The sequence below is a fragment of the Rhineura floridana genome, chromosome 1 (genome assembly GCF_030035675.1).
Source record: "Rhineura floridana isolate rRhiFlo1 chromosome 1, rRhiFlo1.hap2, whole genome shotgun sequence".
In the NCBI taxonomy this organism is placed as follows: domain Eukaryota; kingdom Metazoa; phylum Chordata; class Lepidosauria; order Squamata; family Rhineuridae; genus Rhineura; species Rhineura floridana.
The window spans coordinates 228,032,039-228,057,319 of NC_084480.1; the positions used below are offsets into that span (position 1 = coordinate 228,032,039).

Consider the following 25,281-nt stretch of genomic DNA (forward strand, 5'->3'; position numbering starts at 1 on the left):
TAAGACCAGTACCTCAGGGATAGATGAAACCATATGCTTAAGTGCCTTTATAAAGAAATCTTGTTATCTTTGTTATTTAATAAATATATTTGGTTTACCAAAGGCCTGATCCTTGGCTGGGGTTTCACAGACCAGAAGGGAGGGTAAGGTAACTACCAAGGCTGAAGAGTGACAAATGGTGGCAGCGGGGAAGGGAAGAATAACACCACAAGTATTCAGAGCAAACCAGGATTATCTGCATTGATACAAAGGGATTGGGACGCAGTCACAGAGGTAACCTGATAGAGAGACTCAGGCAGAGTCTCTGGGAATACGGGTTATAGGACGTGACTGGTGGTGCTGCCTAGCAGGGGGATCTGGTGAGGTCTATGCTAGAGCGGGGAGAGAAACCATAAAAAAGGACAGTCCGGACTGGTGGAGTCCCTGGTGGTGCCTAGTGACAGGCAGTAACCACGAGCAGGTAGGAACCTGACAGGGAGAGCCAGGGAAGGGCGTCACAGGGGCACTGTGCTTCAGTGCTTCTGATAATATCTTCAGAGCCACTTCCAAGAAGTAGTGATGAGAGGCTACTATTCGGCACAGTAGGAGCTGTCCTGTGGTGTTCTGCAAGGTTCCATCTTGTCCCCCATGCTATTTAATATCTGTATGAATCCACTGGAAGCTGTCATCAGGAGATTTGGAGTGAGGTGTCATCAATATGCACTTGACACTCAGTCAATCCAGTCTCTCTCTCTCTTCCATTTGAATCAGGAGAGGCAGTTGAGGTGTTGTGCTTGGAGACAGTGATGGGCTGGATGTGGGACAATAAACTGAGACTGAATCCTGAATAGACAGAAATGTTTCTTGTCCAGAGTTCTCATGTCTGGTAGGTGAGGAAATGGCCTGTTCTGGACTGGTTGTACTCCCCTGGAAGGAACAAGGCCCCTTCTGGACAGAGATGACTTGGCCACAGTACTCCATGCTCTGGTAACTTCCAGATTGGATTATTGCGATGTGCTTTATGTGGGGCTGCCTGTGGAGACGACACAGAAACTTCAACTGGTCCAAAATACAGTGGTCAGATTACTGGCTGGGGCTGCTTTTAGAATGCGTATGTTATTGTTGTTATGTGTCTTCAAGTCGATCACGACTTATGGCAACCCTATGAATCAGTGGCCTCCAATAGCATCTGTTGTGAACCACCCTGTTCAGATCTTGTAAATTCAGGTCTGTGGCTTCCTTTATGGAATCAAATCAACTATTTTTTGGCCTTCCTCTTTTTCTACTCCCTTCTGTTTTCCCCAGCATTATTGTCTTTTCTAGCGAATCATGTCTTCTCATGATGTGTCCAAAATATGATAACCTCAGTTTCATCATTTTAGCTTCTAATGATAGTTCTGGTTTAATTTGTTCTAACACCCAATTATTTGTCTTTTTGGCAGTCCATGGTATGCGCAAAGCTCTCCTCCAACACTACATTTCAAATGAGTTGATTTTTCTCTTATCCACTTTTTTTCACTGTCCAGCTTTCACATCCATAGATAGAGATCGGGAATACCATGGTCTGAATGATCCTGACTTTAGTGTTCAGTGATACATCTTTGCATTTGAGGACCTTTTCTAGTTCTCTCACAGATGCCCTCCTCAGTCCTAGCCTTCTTCTGATTTCTTGACTATTGTCTCCATTTTGGTTAATGACTGTGCCAAGGTATTGATAATCCTTCACAAGTTCAATGCCCTCACTGTCAACTTTAAAGTTACATAAATAATCTGTTGTCATTACTATAGTCTTCTTGACGTTCAGCTGTAGTCCTGATTTTGTGCTTTCCTCTCTAACTTTCATCAGCATTCATTTCAAATCATTACTGGTTTCTGCTAGTAGTATGGTATCGTCTGCATATCTTAAATTATTGATATTTCTCCCTCCAATTTTCACACCTCCTTCATCTTGGTCCAATCCCGCTTTCCGTATGATATGTTCTGCGTATAGATTAAATAAATAGGGTGACAAAATACACCCATGGCTCACAACCTTTCCGATGCATTGTTTACTGGTTCATTTTCAGGCCCAATTTAATGTGCTTACATACGACTTAGGCCCCAATTATCTGAAAGACTGCCTCCTTCCCTACAGTCCATCTCAGGTGTTGAGATCAGCAGAGAGGGCCCTTTTGGTAATTTCACCACCCTCAGAAGCTGAGGGATTGATGGCTCAGGAGAGGGTATTCTCTGTGATGGCCCCTAAATTGTGGGACTCCCTCACTACCAAGGTGTGTCTGGCAACTTCACTGTACAGTTTTAAGTGAATGCTGAAGACACACCTCTTTACCCAGGCCTTTGACATCTGAGATGTATATTTTTAGTACCCACCCTATTTTGTGATTTTAGGTTGTTTTTAATTATTTTTAATGTCATATTTTACAATTGCTGTAACTGCCCTGAGACCTCCGGGTGAAAGGTGGATAATAAATATTAATATTTATATTTATTTTAAATCCCCTTTCTAATAATTTCTAGCACTGAATTTGGTGTTTTTACTACTGCCACACACTGAATTGACGTTTTCAGTATCCTTCCCATTATGGTCCTATTATCTTTGTTTTAGGTCATCACAAGTCACTTTAGTCCCAATAACAAATACATGAAATTAGAAGATTGTTCTCGGTGTCTATCTTTTACCCTGGGATAACAGTCTTTTTGAAGATACTGGCTTTCTACTATCTTTAATTATTTGGTTTCATATGCAAATTCCACTACAGTGTATTAGTGTTCACTCCGCACTCCAGATCGCCTAAATTATATTAATCTCAAACAAATTATTTGGGGAATCTTACTGGGCACAGTAAAAACTATTATATGTTTCTTCCCTCTAGTTTCTGTTGACAACCTTTCAAAACAAGATTATGTGTGTTTTGAGCTCACCAATTTATATGTAACATGTGGTTTCGGTTAAAGCATTCAATTAGTTAAACTTTTTTTAAAAAAATCTAATTACATGTTTTAGTGCTTCCAGTTAAAAATACTGGTATGATTGTACAGATGATAATCTAAGTCTCTGCACAGAAAAATATATTAGCATAGAATAACCTTAATTTAGGATCTGGATATTTTTCATAACTGAATAATCTCCATTGGGTTGTAAAATTATCATTGAGGACATTGGATTTCTGTGTGAAGACTGAAGTGAAATAGATAGCCTCCAGTAATACTTTCATCTTGGGGCTTTAGTAATATTAGCAACTTGATTCTACCAGTTTGTGAGCCTTAGGCAACTGTGCTTTGCCTTCTACTCAGGGACTATGAAAATCTTTGTTCCTGCAATATCAGCCCAATTGAAGTCAATGGCAAAACTTACTGTTTTGAGTTCCAGAATAGCTATATAGTGCCCTCTTCTCTCTCATTCACACACATGGTAGGTATCACTTAATTCCCTTGGCACAATCCCATATCAGCATGTATTCTTTGTGTATGTGAAAGCGGTTTTACAGTGCAATCCAATACATGTCTACTCAGAAGTAAGCCTCATTGGGTTCAATGGGACTTACAGATAGGTTTGTATGGGATTGCAGCTCAAGTTTCTTGTAAGCAAAAAGACAATGGAAGTTTAATCACACATTGATCCAATTGTTTAGAACCTATGCAAAGATTACAGCCACTCTGACCTCTTAGCACAACTCTCCTTCTCTGATATCCACACATTGGGCATAACATTGTAATAAAGCTCACCCACCTTATATCTGGGCCTGACATACCAAAGGTATGAAGACCCAGTACATTGCTTCTTTACCATCAGAACTGCCGATCTTGAAGGGTTGCAATCTGTATGCACTATATGGTTAAATTGTATGCACGTTTGCCCTATTCCAAAATTATGTCCACAGCATGGTTGCTAGATATGCCTAGAAGTGGTTTGAGCATGATGATGCTTTTTCACTGTTTTATTGGTTCTAAGGTGGATCCTTATGTGAATTGCCCAATTGATTTATTATTCTATGAGTGTCTGTTGATTATACTTTGTTGGGTTGTATATGTGCTTTATTACTAAGTGAACAATGTAAGAAGTATGAGCGATATACTTCAGCCTAATTACTAGAACATTAAAGGTATGAATTGCCAAATGTGAATTAGTGAGACATTTTAATGACGTGTGAAAACAGCCAGTGTTTCTGTATACCCATGGATAGTTTGAGCAACACTTCCACATCAGTGTTTGTGAAGCCTGTCTTCTAGATATTGAAGTCGTGACTTCCAGCTCTGTAACTGTGAGCCTTTGCCATTTTATTTGAATTATTAGCACTGAGAATTATATAATGAATTAAATTCTGTGCCAGGAAATTCTGCAGGCTATATAAATGAAGCAAAATAAGCAAATTTGGATATATGTACTTGTGTTATATCTCTTGCACGGTGCTTGGAGCCTATTATAGTTAAGTGGTACAGTATATAAATTGTCAAAAAGAAATAAATCTAACATTTTCTGCTAATCATGCAAAAGAGTTACAGAAGGCAGTGAAGCTATTATATCTGAACACTTTCTCTGTTTGGGGCCCTGTCTTGTCTTCTGAGAGTTCACTAGAATTGTCTGTACACTTTCAAGCCTATATTTACAGTGATAAGGATTACCAACTTTTTAAATAATAAAGTTGGGAAATTCAGGTTTTTCCGCTTTCAGGTGTATTGGATTTTGTAACAGCTTTATTGCTATTGAATAGAGGCTAGAAATACTCTACAGGTTCCTACTGATACATCATTTTCTTCCTTTTCTTCCCTTTTAGCGCCCTGTGAAGCCAATACATTCTTTTGCCATAGTAATATGTGCATTAACAATACATTGGTCTGCAATGGACTCCAGAACTGTGTATATCCATGGGATGAAAACCACTGCAATGGTAATGCATAGATATATGGGAGAAGTAGAAAGATGCTACTTTATGTTCATCAATACACTATTTTCTTTACTATCAAATGGATATTAACTGTGATGTATGGATGCCAGTTAAAAGGGCACTCTCAATCAAACCCACATTTAATTATGGGACATAGGTAAATACACTCCCTTTAAATATCAAGATTGTATGACTCAAGCATTTTAGGGCTATATAGAACGAAGCCAGAAGATGGACTTGATAAAGGTAGATCCATGTGAAGGATTTGACACAGCAGTGATAGGAAAAGATGCACATGTGTACTCTTCATGCATCTTCTTTTCATGCTGCCAGTTTCTCCAGTGAAGATGAATTCATGCATCCCCTGTGTGGGAAGTTGTGTTTCCTCTCAATGTGGGTAAATGTTATGCATTTTCCCATAGGTTAAGTACAAAGCCTCCCTTTGTTTTATGATAAAAACGACTAGCTCAAAAAGTAAAGGTAGTCATGCTGGCCCATAAGAAAAACTCCAAAATCCATATTAGGACAACACCTTTATGTTTGTGACATTTTGATTGGCCTAATATATATTTATTAGGAATTTTACCAAATAACTTAAAAGGTTCATTCCCTTTACAACCAGTCTAGAGAAAAAGATTGAAATAATATTCCTTATGATCAAACTAATTTCTGATTGTAGCTAGCTGTTAATATATAAAATATAAGTGTGATCTTTGAGATATGGTTGATTTGTAAGACCATTGGTCTAACTCGGCATAAGGCAGCTTCCTATGTTCCTATGCTTTAATCTTTTGAAAACTGATGCTGATGATGTTTTGAAGTCTTCATGAATTGGTTATAAGACCCTGAAACTAATCTGCAGCAGCAACAGCAGCCTACTGTGGTACAGACAGACAGACATTTTAAAACATCATGCTGATCACAAGTAAAGGTGCTTGCCAGCTAGCGTTGCCAGGTCAGAAGCATCCTAAACACTGAGATTTCAGGGTCGGGCCCTAGTGATGACACAGGGTGGGCCTTAGTGATGTTATCAAGCATGATACATTAAGCATCAACTACAGTTGCTTGGAGCATACCACTCAAACAAAAGATTTCTCTGATTGGAAATTAAGATAGAAATCTTAGATAAAAGAGGGTGTTCGCAGGTCCAGCTGAAGTGATGGGATCACTCCTCACCTACTTAGGGAGCCTAGGTAGAGAACATTTAACCTAGCCTCAGTCCAGTCCAGTCACCAGAAGGCCATTGTAGAAAGAAGGGAGCCTAGTGTAGATAGGAGCACTCATCAGTAAAGATGGCTGCAATTCTAAACGCAAAGGGACTAAGCCCCATGGAATTCAACAGGACTTACTTCTGAGTAGATATAAGAACATATAAGAACATAAGAAGAGCCTGCTGGATCAGGCCAGTGGCCCATCTCGTCCAGCATCCTGTTCTCACAGTGGCCAGCCAGGTGCCTGGGGGAAGCCCGCAAGCAGGACCTGAGTGCAAGAACACTCTCCCCTCCTGAGGCTTCCGGAACTGGTTTTCAGAAGCATGCTGCCTCTGACTAGGGTGGCAGAGCACAGCCATCATGGCTAGTAGCCATTGATAGCCCTGTCCTCCATGAATTTGTCTAATCTTCTTTTAAAGCCATCCAAGCTGGTGGCCATTACTGCATCTTGTGGGAGCAAATTCCATAGTTTAACTATGCACTGAGTACAGAAGTACTTCCTTTTTGTCTGTAAAGAAGTACTTCCTTTTGTCTAAGGATTGTGCTGTTGGTAAGGCTTGATTAGGGATCCTCTGCAAAGATATCCATATCAAAGCAGGGTTGGCAACCCCCTGCCTGGAATGTCCTGCCTGTGTTTTAACGTAGCTGCTGCAAGCTTCTTTACAGACTTTACCCTTCACTGGAGAGAGGTTTGAGAAATAAGTAAGAGATCAGAAGATTCTCTACTCTTTCCTGCCTACTCTGTGGGCTGCTATAAAGTCACTCTGACAGCCAACCCAATTCCAGTGAGTGAAAACTGACAGAGAGGAAACACACATGGTTGGTTTACCTTCACAGGCAGTAGATTGGGAACAACAGCAATTGAAGCCACACTTCCCAGTGTGTGAATTCTCTTTTACAGCGAGTAACAAATCATCATGCAGACAACAAGGTGCATCATCAGGGGGTTTAAGGGGGTTGAACTGACCACTATTGTTGCTTCTATGGATGTAAGGGAGTAAAGTCAGAGGTAAATGAAATGCAAATAGAAAAACAAAAGACAGTGATTTCCCAAATGCAATATCATACTAACCACAAGATTCCTAAGAGTAAGGCAGAAAAACCAGTGTCCCACACCAAAAATCAAAACTAAAAGAATAACCCAACAGAACACAGTTACTCTTTTTACTCAAAAAGGCATAAGGTTTATTCATGCATAGATATGTTCCTGATTTCCAAAACACTGCTCTCTGCTGTTGTGGATGCAGACATTGGTCCAATTCTAATCTCTGATCATGCTCTTCTCTCATTGGTGGTAGATCTGAGGCAAAATTGCTTCCACACTGCCACGTGGAGACTCAATAAATCCCTCCTACACCAAAGAGAATTGATTAGCAAACTCAAGGACTCACTCTCTGAATATTTTAAGCTCACTCTCTGAATATTTTAAGCTCAACATCTCCCCCAATCTCACCCAGGCGACAGTGTGGGGTGCTATGAAATCAGTAATGAGAGGTTTGTGTATTAAAGAAGCTTCCATACTAAAAAAAGTGGGAAGCTGCTAAAACAGCTCTAATTGTGGAAATCTCTGCCCTTGAAACAGCCCATAAAAACAAGGGTAGCTGTAAGATATACTGCAAGTTAACAGCAAAATGTACAGAGCTTCACGTTTATGACATAGATACTCTTCATAAGTCTTATTTATACAAAACAGCTATACTTTGAATTCGGAAACAAGAACTCTAAGCTCTTAGCCAATGTAGTGTGCAAATGGAGCTGAGAAATGTTTTTCTAGTGTGCTTTCTTGCAAAGGTAAAAAAAGTTGTACCTCTATTGATATTAGTTCTGCATTTGCTGATTTTTACACTGATCTGTACGATACAAACTCATCGGAAGATTTTTCAATTGACACATTTTTAACAGACCTTCAAATTATCCCATTGAGCCTGGAGCATAGAGAATATTTAAATAATCCTATTGTTTTTGAAGAAATAGAAGTCACTATAAAACATCTGAAAAATGGAAAGACTCCAGGTCTTGATGGCTTTGGTGCAGAATTTTATAAGATAATTAGTGAAATTCTCCTTCCTCACCTACAAGCACTGATGAATGGAATTATGAAGGGAGATAGGATCCCAGAGACCTGGAAACAAGCTAGAACAGTTGTCATCCCTAAATCTCATAAAGATTCATGTTTTCTGGGGTCCTATCACCACCAGCTCTTCTGAATCAAGATGCTAAGCTACTTACTTCGATAATGGCTGAGAGACTAGATGTCTTTATCTCTAGATACATTTGCACCGATCATACAGGTTTTATTCCTAAGCAGCAACTTTCAGATGCTATAAGACATGTTCTTAATATTGTCCATCATAATTCATGAACAGGCACTCCTCTTGCACTACTTTCCCTAGATGCTTTCAAAGCCTTTGACCATCTTGAATGGCCTTTCCTAGTCCACTTATTAACCAAGTTAAATTTGGTCCTTCCTTAATGTCATTCATCAATTTTATTCTGGTTCCCAAGCGACAATTCATACCAATGGATTTGATTCCCCTTTTATTTATTTAACAAGAGGCACCAAGCAGGGATGCCCTTTATCTCCTATATTATTTGCAATTGCAATAGAAGTACTGGCTGATAAGCTTAGAGCAGACCCTAGTATTAAATGTTTGGTTATTAATGGCAAAGAGCACCTTATCAACTTCTTTGCAGATGATGTACTATTTTTACAAGAACCCCATGACGCACTCCTACAGCTGCAAACCCATTTAGCTAATTTTAAAGAAGTGGGGTTAGAAATCAGCTACAGAAAGTTGGAACTCTTTTCCATCAATTTCCCCTTATGAGCACAGGCTCACTTGAGTGATGTATTTGGTCTCCTGCTGATGTTGGCTTTAAATATCTAGGGGTAACTATTACCAAAGACTTAAAACAATTAAAAAAGTGTAACTCCAATCCATTAAAATGAGCTATTAAAACTGAGCTTTATTCTGGGAAAAACCTTTCCCTTTCTTGGCTTGGCAGAGTGGCTGCAGTGAAAATGGCCATACTGCCCAAATTCCTCTTCCTAACTCTCCCCGTTTATCTCCCTGAGATAGTCCTACAGAAATTGCAACAAATGCTTGACTCTGTAATGGCAATAAACATTCATGCTTAAGTAAAGCAGTTCTATATTGTTTGAGTAATAAGGGAGGTTCTGGCATGCCAAATATGCAACTATATTACAAAGCATCGTAGATTAAACAACTACCTCAAATGATTTTTTTTATCTAAGTATACCTTGAATTTCAATGGGAATTACTTCAGAAGTGAAATGCCCATCAGTATGATCACTCCCTTTGTTACCACTGTTTAAATGTGCTCTTACCTCAATCACACACCTTTTCTTGAATGCTACATTGAAAATTTGGACTCGATGGGTCCTCAAACTAGCACCTTGGCCATCCCCTCTTCTTCCATTCCTAGATCATCCCAAATTTTGTCACATTGACAAATGGAGACTGTCATGCTCCCCTGCCCCCACAGAGCACGGATTGCATGCTCCAGACCCAATTCCCACCCTTAGAGCAATTGATCTGGAACCCAATCACCAAATTCTCCTCACCAAGGTTGTGCAAACCAATACCAACCCTGTAAGGTAGAAGATAGGCTGCCACCACCCCTTCACTGGTTCAACTCTGAACTAGGGGAACTCAGAGCCCAGAAATAGGTAAACCAAGGTTCAATATGACAAGAGCCAAACTTACACTCCTTTTCCAGAAACCTCTGGTAAACCCCCAAAATATACTTAGGCTTAACTTCTTTGTCCTTGGTAGTTTCGTGGTCAGATGGTCAAGGTGCTGGATTCAGAACCACCCTTACCCTCAATGAACACACCAGGTTAAATAGAAGTAGCTTTATTAAAAAATATAAGTGCACACCAATATATAGCAGCAAAACAATCCCTCAAACCCACACACCCAATCAGCGGTTCAGGTACAAGAGGTTTCAACACACAACAAGAAAATAACAAACTAGCTATCCTGTCTACTTACTTAGGAGGTAGTTAGTTGTAATCTCATCTCTCCTCAGAGAGAATGGCATCAGGTACAAAACAATGGAACCCCACTTAGACGACCACCAGCAAGATGGACACCCAAAGGAACCATCCCAGGGAACCTTCCAGAAGGAACAAAGGCTATGGGTCTCAGACCCTATACTTAAGGAAAAAGAAACCCAATGGTCCAGAATTAATTAACCAATTAGGGGCTTTCTGATGTAATCACCTTCCCGAAGCTTCTTCACTTTTTCACACCTTGCAGGCCCCCCTCCCAACTGTGTTCTTAACCTTCTCAGGCCTGCATGTCCTTGAGTACCAGGCTCCTACTGATTAGCAAAGATAAACAGGTGTTTCTATTCAGGCCTCCCCAACTGCTTGCAGCTGGAAATGAAACTTAACATTTTCCCCTTTCTAGAGGCCTGTCTCCTTACAAGATGTAACTCCCAGAGTTCTTTGTAACTGAGCCATGATATTAAAAATCAGATTACCAAATTCATAGAAATTTACAATTTCATGACATAGACTATTTGAAGGTTGGGAGCAGAGGAGATTGCTAATGATGCAAGATCTGTTTGCTCGAAGACATCCTTTACAAATTTCTCAATTAGAAAAACAAGAGTCAACTAGAATAGAATCTTACAAGTATCCTCCTTTATAAACACAATTTACAAAGCAGAAGGTTTGCCACATTCTTTGACATCCTATGAAGCCCTGTGTAAGCAGGGAGCTTCTAGCCAAAAAGGCTCTATCTCTATAATTTATAGCCTCCTATTAGAATTTAAATATGGAAAAGAAAATTCAGCACATAAAGCTTGACTAAAGATCTGGGGAGGGAAATCACAGAAGAGGAATGGAGTGATACACTCAAGAGCCACCTCAACCCTCATGAGAGAAAATGCTTTGAAAGTTATACATTGGTGGCACCTCACTCCGGTCAAATTGAACTATATCAACTCCTCCCTCTCCCCTCTGTGCTGGAGAAGATGGCCAATCCATGGCTCTTTCCTACATTTATGGTGGGACTGCAATAAAGTGAGATAATTCTGAAGTGATGTTTTTCAAATTGCTAGTTAAGTTCTTAAAGGTACAATTATCCTGGATTGGCACTTCTTTTCCTTAAAAGGGATTCATTGTTCCTAAAACTCAGATGTCTCTACTAATCAGATTCCTACTTGCAGCGAGGCTTGTAATAGCCAAAAATGGGAAGGAGGCAGAACATTTATATATATAAAAAAAATTGGTTTACCAGACTTCAGTAACTTTCACTAGAACTCAAGAGCAAAAACGTTTTGGGGGAGACATCCTTGGATAAATTTACTCCAATATGGTATCCCTTTTTATGTTATGCTATTGAAGATGGGTCAGACTTCCTTTTGGTGGGATGTGTACCCTGCTTTTTAATTATATTATTCTGCTTTCTGATATTCTTTCTATTTTATATATAAAGCATCTGTTGCTGAATGTACTCTTTTTCTGTTTTATATAGAGTGACATGTTTATTGCAGAGCTTGGAAAAGTTACTGTTTTGAACTGCAACTCCCATCAGCCCAATCCAGTGGTCATGCTGGCTGGGGCTGATGGGATTTGTAGTTCAAAAAAGTAACTTTTCCAAGCTCTGGTTTATTGTACTTTGATGTTCTACTTGTTTGTTGTTACATTTACTAGAAATCTCATTAAAATACTATTCATACAAAAAAAAAATCCTCATGAAAATTCTCCAGCATTTTCGTGCTAATTTCTCCTAATAAACAAATTTTTGTAGGTGGTTTTGTCTAATGCATACATTTTGCGGTCCTTTTCTTGTCATATAATGCATTTTTGTATGTTATTTTTGCTCATATATTTATTTTTATAACACTTTCCCCTAATATATGCATTGTTCTAAACATTGGTTGGACAACTGCATTGCAAAATTTGAATACAGACAAATTTCGAAGGATGGCTGTGCTTTGGTTCTCATATTGTTTTGGAAAGTGTGAATTGCTGGATTAGATTGACCCTCAGTCTGATCCAGCATGATCCTTCCTTTCTAAATCCAGAGGCAACAAAAGATAAGCAGTAGTAGTAGTGGCAGAAAAACTGACTAGTTGTACTCCAACTACATATGAGAGAGAGCCTAATGAAGAAATTGTTAAAACACTTGAGACAGATAGCATCACTGGTACGTACTTTTACAATGCCTCTGAGTTCTTTGTGAGGTGATGAGTAGAGTTAGGACCTTAAAAACCTATAATGTGTTTCTGTCAGCCCATATCTTCTGTAACCTAGTGTAACACATTGAAAGCCTCCTGTATCAATTTCTTTCTTGATGTCCACACTATGATTCACATATTATGAAATGCACATCTTATCCAACACAGAGGTTAAATTACAGGCCATTTTTTCAGTTGGTATGGGGAAAATCCTTTGCATCCATGCTGATCAGGTGCTAGACACTCCACCCCTCTAGCCATCAAATCACTGGTTCTCTATCCCCTTACACAGTGGCCAGGAGCATCCCTCCAGGCTGAAGAGAGAATGCCCACAAAATCTCCATGATAAACTTATGGTCTCTGGGTTTAACCTCTCATTTACTTGGAGGAAAACTTGAAAGCTCACTGCCTTTTCCTGGCCAGCACTCTGCTTGGGCTTCATTCTCAGTGCCCATTCCTCCACACTATTGGTTCATTCTCCCTTTGAGAGGCACCTGCAATTGTAGTTTCAAAGGAAATGTGTGAATGAGCCATTCAGTCTAGTAGCAGATTTGTAGGCAAAGGCTCTGCTTTTAGAATAAAACTTGGTGATATTTCAAAGACAGTTCAGCGTATGGTAATAATCACATGGCCAATGGAGCAGAGCAAGTGAAATTTATGCTAACAGAATGAACAGGCTGAGACAAGGAGCCTGTGAAGATTATCCTTTGTGACTAGAGCACTGATTCTCTGAAGATTTATATTCATGAACCTTGGAATATATCCTATATCAAAAAGGTAAGGAACGGCTCATAGTGAAGGATTCTTTTTTTTTCCTTCCTGGAAACCATAATTGTTTTTTTCTCCTGAGTCAGCTAAATATTAACTAATACCAGCAATTCCAAATAAATCAGTAATGTCAGAAGGTGAGTTGAGGTTCAAGGTTAATGATGTATTCCTATTTTATATGAACCTACCCGCACACTGCGCTCAACATCGTAGGCCCTCCTCCGGGTGCCTACTCAGAAAGAAGCCCGGAAGGTGACAACAAGAAAAAGGGCCTTCTCAGTGGTGGCCCCCGAACTATGGAATATTCTTCCTGATGAGATACTCCTGGCACCAACATTATTATCCTTTCGGCGTCAGATAAAAACCTTCCTCTTCTCCCAGGCATTTTCAGCATTTTAGTAGTATTTAATATGCATTTTAGTGTGTGTTTAATTATGTTTTAATTCTTGATATTTTTAACTTATTTTTAAACTGCTTAATATGAGGTTTTAATTGTATGTCAGATGTTTTTTACCTGTTGTAAACCGCCCAGAGAGCTTCGGCTATGGGGCGGTATATAAATTGAATAAATAAATAAATAAATAAATTTCCATAAACTGCTGATAAGTCCCATACTGGTCACACATAATTGTTTGAAGCCTGGGAGGTATTGTTTCAAACTCCATGGTCACCATCCCATAGAATATGGTGCTGCAGTCAACAGGATCTGGGAGGATTTTATCTGATGCCATGCTATGAGTGTTACTTTTTTTGCACTGCCCTTCCTCATGTAGTCTAACCTTCTTGTCACAGTACACTCATGACAGGTTAGGGTGAGTTTGGTGGGGTGTAGGTTTTAACTCTTATTGTCCTTCAGAAACTCATTCCTTTGTCTTGGAAAGATTAAACTTGTATGGTCCAGAGCACTGTGTGACAAAACAGATAGATGAAAACACACTTAAATAATTCATTAAGGCATATTGTTGAAGATATATATGGGAGAGATTTTATCCAACCTTTATGGGGTGGAGTGGTTTGTGAGTGGTCAGTACAATTTGGGATGGCTGCAGGTATCAAACATGCTTGGCCTTTTGTAGTACAAGAATGCCCCAGTACTTAATCTTCTGTGGAAATAACAGGGATAAGAAAGATGTCAAATTAGCCTTTCAGAGGGAGCTCAGATTTTTGTTTTAATGAATTAATGATGCAGGAGCACTTATCTGATCTGAGGGACATCTCTAATGGATAGAAGATTAGGAAAGTTTGTCATCATGCTTCCAAAAAATTAGCTAAGTAACATCTCACACTAGATTATAAAGCTACAGCTATAACCAAATTATATTGTCAAATGTAGGGTACTTCTAGACAGGCACTAACTGTAAATGGGTCGTTGAGATATTGCAAATTTTAATTCATTGCATTCTCCACAAAAGGGTAAATCCAAGTAAATATGGGTTGCATTTTGATGACAATGTTGTGTGAAAGCTGCAAAAAACTTGCATGCATAAAGAGCACTGATCCCACAAAAAACACTTGTCTGGTAGCACCTTTAGTTACTTTTTGTTAGCTCCTTTAAGTATTTTGAAATAGGGAAGCAGGATAGAAATGCTAGAGGTAACTAGATAGATTCTTTGTTCCTACAACCAAGGAATACTTGAGGCACAGAAATGGGTTGATATTATATTTTATTAAAATATTACACATTTTTTTTGAGAACCTACATTCCAATTCCACCGACTTAACCAAATTAAGCCAAAATCCAACTGTCCGGGCATGTGAACTTAACTCTAACTTTGGGGAACACCCCCCTGAACCCCTGGGCATGTTAGTAGCCATAGGGTGTGGCTCCCCAACCAAGGATGAAGAGGAATTACCCCCCTCATTAAGCAATCCTAGGGTGTGCACCCCACCCATGCACCCAGGCCCCACCGTACTGGCGTTCACCCAAAATGCACAAGCAAGTCCACCAAGGGCACCCCCTGTTTGCCCTGAGACATGAAGCCCTGTAAGATCCCTGGAGGGTGCCCCATCCCTGAAATGCCTCAGTATACCTAATTTAAGCCCTAATCTGTTCACCTGCCCGGACTCCATGCCAACCTGTGTGCAACAACACCACTCCCAAAGCCAAATGAATTAAGCCCCGTAGTATGGAGTAGGCAAAATAAGAGGGATGTCAAATGCAAATCCCCCCCAAATCCTACTCAGCCCCTACGGTGGCTGGACAAGCCCATACTGAAAGTCAGGAGGGTGGGTGCTGCCAAAGTGCAAAGAGGAAATTGGGTACAGAGCCAGCTTTTAAGCACAGCTCCCACCCAACCCTGATTGGCCAGAGATGGCCACACGATCCACTCCACTCCCCCTGGACCAAACCACCTCTCGTCTTCCTAACAATGGGGGGGAGGTGGAAGCAAATCCGCCCCCACTGAAAGCGGGAACGACATTCCTGTAATTGTGTATAAGCTAAATTGTTTAGTGTGACTCCCGCTATAGAGGTGGAGCAATTTCTATCTTCCAAATGTATGAAGTAATTTGACATTGTGAATCAATTCATAATCAAGATAATTATTGTTCTTCAAATTTAACTTTCTGTTCCAGTTAATATTTCTTATATCAGCTCAGATAGGATCACTGTGATAACCAAACAAGCAATGTGGCTATTTTTAAAAAAGAATATTAATTATTTGTTTTCTTTTTATATTCCTCCCATCACACAGAAAAGAGAAAAGCTAACCTATTGGACCAGCTTACCAATACCAGTGGGACAATAATTGGGGTGACCTCTTGTATTGTGATCCTTCTTATCATTATCTCTGTCATAGTACAGATCAAACAGCCTCGTAAAAAATTCATCCAGAGGAAAACAGACTTTGATCAAACAGTATTCCAGGAGGTGTTTGAGCCTCCTCACTATGAGTTATGCACTCTTAGAGGGACAGGGGCTACAGCAGACCTTGCAGATATTGCAGATGACTTTGAAAATTATCATAAACTGCGGAGATCATCTTCAAAATGCATTCATGACCACCACTGTGGATCACAGTTATCTAGCACTAAGGGCAGCCGTAGTAACCTCAGCACAAGAGATACGCCTATCTTGACAGAAATTCAACCTCAACCTGTAAAGCCCCTCATCCAACCAATGAACAGAAGAAATATCCTTGTCATGAAGCATAGCTACTCACAAGATGCTGCAGATGCCTGCGAGATAGATGAAATCGAAGAGGTACCAACCACGAGTCACAGGCTGTCCAGGCATGATAAAGCTGTACAGCGGTCAGTATCAATAGATTTTTGATGAACACTGTTGTGTGAAGACTGGTTCAACCCCAAATATTCCCTCTTTATTTCTCTAATTTATATTTCCGTTTAGAATTCAGGCCATAATATATCAGTTCTTTCTCTTTACAGGATCCATTCACATACCTTGTGATGAAATTATGCATAACAATTACTCAGTGTAGGAGAGTTATCATGCAAAGATGATGTGGAAACATCAAAAGCGGAGACACCGCTTGCCAAGAATTCAAAGCTATTATGGAAAATATTTATATCTTCAATCACTGAATCCATGACATATTTGCATGGGAATCCCTTCAAAGGCATAGTTGCAAACCTGATCAAAACAAATTGTGTGAATGGGCTTTTTGGTCTCTCTCCACTTATTTTCACTTCTGGACAAAATTCGATGTGAGACAAGAAATCTGAGTAGGATCTCCTATATAGTTGCTACTTTGGGATCACATCCAATGCTGCTGTTCTAATAGCGCAGGAGACTTCTGCTTGTGCAACATAACTTTCTACTCAAAATCTACTCCAGAGGATTGGAGGACTCTTTGGAGCAAATTTTGAGGATACACAGGGAGAGGAAAGAACAGAAAAGTCCCATTGCACAGCAGAACTGTGTGTGCGCACCATTGTATGCAACCTCTAGTTTTTGTTTGTTTTTTCTTGTCTTCCAACACTGCTGCTTTGACAACCAAGGAAGTGGAAGTCTGGGAATGGACATTTACCCCCTTCTTCCCTGATATTTTCCTGATAACCTTTTCTCCCACTCTAAAACAGCCATCAGCTCTGTCATGGGGGTGGGTGGTATCTGTAATCTGTTCCACACCCAGATATAGCTACTGCTTTTTGAGTGGGAGGAATTAAATGAGGAGAAGGTCAAGGGAGGAAAGGATTAAGCATCCTTTGCTAGACCCCCTCCATCCTCTGACTTTTTAAAGCTTTTCTGGCTACTAATTAGTTTTTTAAAAGGTAGGAGATCCTGGTTATGGATCTCCTATGTCACAATTTGGTCCTCTGTTCCTGACCCTCTCTTGCAGTTCCTAATCAATAACTGTCTGTTGTGATTTCATTTTTTATTATTTTAATTTTATTCAGATAAAATTGAATAAAACTATAAGAAAAGGCAGGTACTTTTTACCATACCAAAGACTTTTTTGCTAAAATTAAGTGGAATTTCCCTTGAAAAATCAGTACAGTAGGGCCCCGCTTTACAGCGTTCCGTTTTCCGGCATTCTGCTGAAGCGGCAGCTTTCAATTAGGGGAAATTCTCCGTTTTAAAGCCGCTTTTGCGGCATTTTCGCGCGACACGACCCATTATAGTCAATGGGTTCCACTTTACGGCGGGGGCCTAGTCCCTGCCGTATAAGCGGGGCCCTACTGTATGCATGTGGTTACTTTTAAGCTATAGTCACAGAAAACCTGAGTTGGATGAAGGGTACTTTGGTGAGGGGAAACTCCTCTCCTTTCGCATGAAACATGGTTTTCTATGTAACAAGTGACAATATTTTGAAGTATTACAGTATGATTTTTGTAGCTGACCACAGTATCACTGCTCGTCGTATTTGCCATTTAAACCACAGGATATTTTTATTGCTTTAGCTTGTTATTATTTAACGCTTGCTTATTAAAAAAATGTAGTGGAAAAAAGTTTTTTTGATTCAAGTCTTGCATGATTTCTGTTTTAATGACTAGCACGGAGATACTTTTATTGTGTATTGGACCTTGAATGCTTGTAAAGAAGAATGATTAAAAGTTTGCAAGTTTACAGAAAAAGAAAAATGCTTATGTACAACATATTTGGAAACAGCCAGAACCTTTAAAATAGATTTGTGTTTCACATGCATGTTTTATTTCTCAATGTGTTTTAATGTTCTGTTCATGTGCCCCACATGTTTCATTTTGTACATTTAGGCCATGAAATATCTTAAACCCTCAAAGCATTCTGTCAAATTCAGCCCCACTAACTTGAAATGGGATGAACTGATGGGGCACTTGGAGGGTGGATCTTATTAATGAGGGCATAACTTTTGTCTATCTGCATGCCAGTTTTAAGTGTCTTGGATCAATCTGATCAGGTTCTTAAGATATTCAGTTAAGAATGTATATGCATAATTTTTTTTCTATGCAAACATTATTATGTTGAATGAAATAGCCATAACATTCCAGGTTCTGCCTCATTGGGTCTCTAAACAAACATGAATCTGAGTACAACACAACTAGGGTGTAAAAGACAAACTGAAGGTAAGTGAACAAATATGTAGCCCCCAATTCATCATCTCTTGCATTTCATTTGTTTTTATAAATGTCTGAAAGTTGTTTATCATTCGCTTGTGTGGGTGCGTGCACGCTTGCCTGTCTCTCTCTCTCTCTCTGTGCTTGCTTTGTTTGAAAATGGTGCTATGGTTTAAACATACAAATAATTTTAAATTATAGGCAGGAACCTGCTGTAACTTAAACAATGCATAAACCATATTAAATCACTATCCTCAATTACATTAGAACATCCTTGCTAAATATAATCTACATCTTAACCTTGAATTTTAAACAAATGTGTGGCATGAACAACCTCCTTTATTTAAGGAAATTATATGTGAAGCATTTCAACATGTAATAACTTCCAGCCTGATCCACACTGTATAAGTACAGGGAGCCCTAAATTTATACTGTCAGTCTGTATATCCCAGGGTAATGTGCAGAGTGTTAGCCTGTTTTATCCTCATGCCAGCTGCATGAGTATATAAGGCTGATGATGTCCTACTCAGGACTGTATAGCAATCTTTTTGTTGTTAAAAATTTTCCAAAATATAAAAACATACAATACAAAGACCAACATAGCAATCTTCATAGATTAGGTGCAGATTTAAGCCAGGGTCTCTCCATTTCAAGTTCAGTTCTCTATGCCTTTCACCACAGTGGCTGTCTGATTATAACAGAGCATATCTTTGCAGTGTTGTTGGAGTGAGATCTTTCATAGCTTTGACTAATGCCCTGTATTATCTCTTCCTTGCATTACTGTTTTGGATCTGCCATGTGCATGGCTCCCAGCTATTGGGAAGGTGTAGGAAACAGCAAAATTTTTATTTATTTAAATAAAACTAAACACCAATTTTTTCCTTGAATAACCAACCAGAGAGTAAGTGCCAGGGGATAAATTTGTAACTCCCAGCTGGGGTTCATGCAGAGTGCTTTCCCCTGCTGTGAGAGCAACACTGGTACCAGGTCACATGCTGCCACCAACAACTGTGAATCAGGCTGTTTGTTTGATACTGTTTAAATGCTTAGTCAAATTAAGATATGAAGACACCTGTTATCTCACTGTATTGTCATTTCAAATTTATGATGTTGGTAAAAGGCTTGGCTAATAGCTTGTAAGTTTTTAATCAACTTGTTCCATTTAAGTTGCTGTTCATTTTCATTTTGTTAGCACTAATTACTGTTTTCTGAAGGATTTGAACACAGGATTTCCGCCCCTTTGTTTTATTTTCCCGTTTATACCTCTACAGTCTGCATCTAGATGTGCAGTAGTTTTCCATGCAAAACTATTACTGCCACTATCCAAAGCTCCATCATATTATGCTGTACATGTGGACTACCATAAAAACATCCATTGTTTTCAATGTTAGGGAAGACTGCCCATGTTCATTCCTGCTGAGCACACTGAACTTTCCTAATATTTAAAATGACTACAGGAGCTCCACATAAGCAGTAGAGCTCCAAGTCACTGAGTTGCAGTTTCTCTGTATTTTCAAATGTATGTGTATAGGTATGTCGTGAAGCATATTTTATTTATTTATTTATTAAATTTCCCAGGGTGGCAAACAAGGGACAAAACTCTAAAAACATCTTAAAAAACATCTTTAAAATAAAAGATCTTAAAAACATCTTAAAAAGCAATTCCAGCACAGATACAGACTGGGATAAGGGTTCTACTTAAAAGGCCTGTTGAAAGAGAAGGTCTTGAGTAGGTGCCAAAAAGATAACAGAGATGACACCTGCTTAATATTTAAGGGAGTGAATTCCAAAGCATAGGTGCTACAGCACTAAAGGTCCACTTCCTATGTTGTGCAGAATGGGCCTCCTAATAAGATGGTATCTGCAGGAGGCCCTCACCTGCAGAGCACAGTGATCGACTGGGTATATAAGTGGTAAGAAGAAAGGAAGAAAGGAAATGTTAACTGCTACTAAAATGCATGTGCTTTTGATTTTGGGGGTGGATAGGGGTAAAATCATTCAGCTGTTCTTTGCTTTATACATACAAATATTCTGAAACAAAATTATTTGACCAGTATTTTCAGACTTTGTGTGGCTCAAGAAATTGTAAGAAGTTGTACTTAAGCAAGACAGTTCCATTCAACAGCTAAATGTTTATTTCATAATTGGGCTCAGGTGGAATTAAGTGCCCTTTCGTCTGAAAGTCCATGTGACTGGAAACTAAAGAGTTAGTAGTAATTAATGTATTTGCTTTATTTATTTTAAAAATGGTCTTGCAACCCACTCCTGTGGGTCTCTGTAAAGTTCTGTTGCAATTCAAACACTGAACCCTGTTGAATTTGGTTTGTTCTTGTAGTCTGGTTGTAAAATTGGAATTGCATTTTTGAGTTAATGCTTATTTACTTATATGTACTGTGTCTTCCAATGTGTGTATCTCCAAGGCAGCTTGTAGAAAATAGCATTACCTATAAGGACTTAAAACCACTTAAAACAATGCAAAAACAATAACCAGAAGGAGAGGGGAACATAAATCACATTTTACCAGAGATTAAAACCAGTGCAGAATTATGAAAGTGAATTAAAAGTGTGAAAACCAGTTATGAAAGTGAATTAGAAGTGTGAACATATTGAAATGCCTTGGTCTAGAACTGAAAAGAGATCAAAGTAGGAATCAGGTGAACCTCTCTGTGGATAGCATTTCAAAAGTGGGGCACCACATCCATAAGGTGGGGCACCTATCTCCTGTCACCACCTGCCTAACAAGTCAGTGGAATCTGGAGAAAGGCCTCAGAGGAAGATCTTCATGTGTAGGCAGGTTCAGGTGGGAAAACTAATGTAATCTGCCTGCAACATAGCACTGAATCACTAGTTCTATTGATATGAATAGGATTATGCTTAGAGTTGCCACTTCCCCTTCTGGGCGTCCCTTCTCTCCACTCACATATGCAAAGTCTGGAAAAAAAACCTGTTGCATACTCCAGTTGCACTGTTTTCAACTATTGGTGTACCAAAACAACATCCTAGATGTCTTTGCATCCTAGTGCCACATTCAGGCTGCTGGTCTACAGCCTTGGGAACTTAGGTGTTCATCACTTCCTCTTAAATCAATGAGGCCCATATCTACCTGGTTGCGTTCTGAGTTTTAACCTTACATCCTAATCCTAAAGACATTTACTTTGGAAATATAGGGCAATTTACCAAAAGCTCAGCGGTGGATATTCTGCATGTGCTATGAGCCCAAGGTGTGCATGTTCTCTCCCCACCCCTCTTTGACCCTACATGCACAGCATATAAATTTTATATGAAAAAAGCTTGCATGAGTACAATTATATGCAAGTATATCTTCCCACACAATCCATCTACCTCTTTCTTACAGTAGATGGAGTTCTTGTGTAGCACGTACACATACAGGCTTTGTTTCATGTGAAACACTTTGTGTAAGGTAATGTATGGATCTAATGTGTAAAGTCTGGGCCTTGTGTGATCCAGCTTGGGTTCAACAGATTTCCATGGAATATACTTCGAAATGAGTGTGTTTTAAATTACAGTTCTTTTTATTTTGAATTCAAGGCATCCAAATAATGTCCTCCTTGTGTAATTGTATATTATGTGTCATGTCAAATATGATTATTTACATTGAATGTGTTATATGTATGTTGTTTTCATTATGTAGACTGCTTGGGAATAATGTGATCCTGGGTGCTTTTGAATACACTACAGTGAATTGTGAAAATGTCGGCCCTGGAACTGCAAGCTGAGATTGGACTTTGACCAGCTATTCCAATTTCATGAAAGTCATCAGTCAGTAATGAGTAAAATTAATGGATGGCAATAAGACTCTTATTACTATCATTGCTATCATTTATTATTAGAATCATCATTTTTTTTTCTTTATATTTATTTTCATTTTGTTTTGTTACAAAGAAAAGATAACCCAGTTTCAGGAATAAATGATTAAATCAGGTACTATTTATCCATTCACAATCACTTCAGTTGAAATATTTGTTGGATACATAAACCTAACAATATGAATGACTTTGACACTGAGGAACTGATTTGCATGTATGTCGCTGAATATTTGAGTTGGCAAAACAACAACAAAATCCCTTTGATGAGATACATTGTAAAAAGCATGCATTCATAATTCCTGCTCTTCCTAGCCATTTCTTTGTGTCATATGCTTGCTAATTGTAACTTTTTATATAAAGATACATAAAACAATGTATAATAATTTCTTAAACTGAGTTTTGCAGTATTCTTTTATTTTACTGAAGCAAATAATCCTTCACCAAAGGATTCAGAATAGCTTTACAATACATACACTGGCTCACCATGTCTAAGGTTGCAATGCTGATCAGCTGTCTGGCATTGGAAAGGTACTGAATCCACCTCCTGCTTTTCCTCCCAAACAGCTGATTGGAAGTATTGCTATTTCACTAAGGAGAAATTTTAAATCCAATTTTAGACATTCACTTTTATCTCAAAATTTTAAATTAGAGTGATTGCTTCATATCTCTTGATGGTTTGATTTTGACAGGTTTCAAATAGGAACTTTGATAAGTTGTCATGTTCTAAATACTATAGCAGGGTAACCATAAAATGCTGTCAGGTACTAAATATAGTGCTTTAAATATCATTATATATTTATTGTAAATTATCATCTAATTTATTGAAAGCAAATATCACTGGGTGCTGTATGCAGATATATATTTGTAGAATATTCTGTAATATGTGGTTTCCAAATAATATCCGGGAAATTCAAAAGCAGTCTTTTGATAGGATTTTTTTAAAGTAAACGTGTTTAATCTCTCACTGTATTTTAGTAGCTATAAGTATATGCCTTTATAAATAAATCAGTTGACTAAATGGTGATTACCATACTGGGCTCAAAGATTAGGAGACTTGATTTGTTATTTTGGAAAGAATGGCTAAACCTTGATTAAATAGCTCTCCTCTCAGATCACCAATGGAAAATGAAGGGGGTAAGATCAAGCATCAATAGAATTACCATCTTTTTATTTAGCCCTCTTTCTGTGTATTTTAATACACTTAATACAAAAAAATGGCATTGTTCCTGTCAGCATGGGAAAAAAGTGATAGAAAAAGCATTGCATGCTTAAATTTCTATGTGGCATGCTGCTGTTAAAAGGGCAAGAAAGGGGGCAAAAATGTTTCGACTCTCTAACCACAAGTTGTACAGACTGTAGTCTTCCATTATGGTTTGTTGCTCTTGATGTTTAGGTATCTCTGGGATGGGAAACCTGTGACCTTCCAGAGGTTGTTGGACTCCAACTCCCATCAGTTCAATCAGCATGGACAATAGTTAGGGATTATGGGAGCTGTAGTCCAACAACATCTGGTGGGTGAACACATTCCTTACCCCTGGCCTAGATGCCACTGTGCCATAAAAACCCTGCTTATGCCTGTTTCTCTCTCCTATCCTTTCTTTCCACTCCACAAGTTCTGTAGTAAAGGGGTTGGCCTGAATAGGGGAAGTGTTGAACAAAGATTATTGAATGGACTGTGTACTCATCATTTGCAGTAGCACTGTCTTTATTAAAAATTTCATTAACATATTGAATATGATAAGATTTGGAATTGCTGTTTTTTATATTGCATCTGTGAGGTACCTCATAAAATAAATTTTCTAGATACTATACAAAGATTAAAGAGAATAAAAACATCCTAAATCAGTGGGCCTCAGCAGGCTTACCTGGTGGTGGGCTGAAGCAGCAGAGTTCCTTTTAATGCCAGGTAAGAATATCCACTACAATTTTCACAATACCCCTTACATACTGTTGCTCTGGGATATTGTGGGAAATTAAAATGGCCATGGCAATTTCAAATAATCTATGAAATATTTGGATTGGTGTGACATAGAGAGTGAAGGAACACTAAGCTCCACTTCACGCCTTCCTGCTTATATAATATGAGCATTGCACACCTTTAATGTTTAAACGTCACAGCCTCACTAGCTACAGTTTCCAGTTCTTCCAATTCCATGACAGGGAGGAGAGATTACTACAAACTAAGGATAAGTCAGATAAGTTTTATTTGATGGGTCCAAACTATCATGGTAATAATAACAAGCACCTGACCCATTTAATCAGAGCTTCCAAAAGAAATGTTAGCATCTCAAACAGCCCAGAGAAAATTGGCAAGCATTCAGAACACTGAAGAGGCACAATAGCAAGGACAGTTTTAAAAATGAATTGTCCTCTAGTTAATTAAAGGTAGAGAAAGTCTTTCCAATGTTCTCCTCCTGGACTGCAGGATAAGATAGCAGCATACTTAAAGAAGACCATGAATGAAAGAAGACTTGTTGGCCCTAAAGAAGAATGTGAATTCTGGTAAGTAGTATTTTTCATCCTCATGCCTGTCTGAACACATTTTATAGATTTATTTGTTTAACAAAATGTATATTCCACTTGATGGTAACAAAACTCTAAGCAGTCTACAAAAAATATGCTGGATCCTCAGATACACACCTGGCAACCGCTTTTCATCTGCCCTGCTAGATTCTCTGGTGCATCAGGCTCTGATGTGGTGTCCATATAATCCTGGGGAAAGCCCACAAAGATAGGGTGGCAAAGAAAGAGAGAGAATACTCTGCTGCAGACTCCACTCACTTTTGGCTCTGGCTTTGCCTAGTTTTTATGTGGATCAATAGCCCTTCATAGAAAAAAGGTTCCCTATCGCTGAACAGTTGCACCTTATAATTTATTTATTTAACAAAAGTTATATGCCCC

The 25,281-nt window shown here is 38.8% G+C and overlaps 1 protein-coding gene across 2 annotated transcripts in view; it reads left to right on the forward strand.

The window, feature by feature from the left end:
* NETO1 (neuropilin and tolloid like 1) overlaps window positions 1–22,271 on the forward strand; it is a 211,078-nt gene extending 188,807 nt beyond the window's left edge. Inside the window, exons 8-11 of one of the 2 annotated variants that reach the window (XM_061592657.1) lie at window positions 4,755–4,868; window positions 15,751–16,309; window positions 18,488–18,562; window positions 22,206–22,271. In XM_061592657.1, the coding sequence (XP_061448641.1) occupies window positions 4,755–4,868; window positions 15,751–16,309; window positions 18,488–18,548 (734 nt within the window). In that variant the 3' untranslated portion in view covers window positions 18,549–18,562; window positions 22,206–22,271. Of the gene's footprint in view, window positions 1–4,754; window positions 4,869–10,129; window positions 10,196–15,750; window positions 16,310–18,487; window positions 18,563–22,205 lie in introns of those variants that run through there. The other variant, XM_061592735.1, reaches the window with a different exon arrangement.
* Window positions 22,272–25,281: the final 3,010 nt, after the last annotated feature.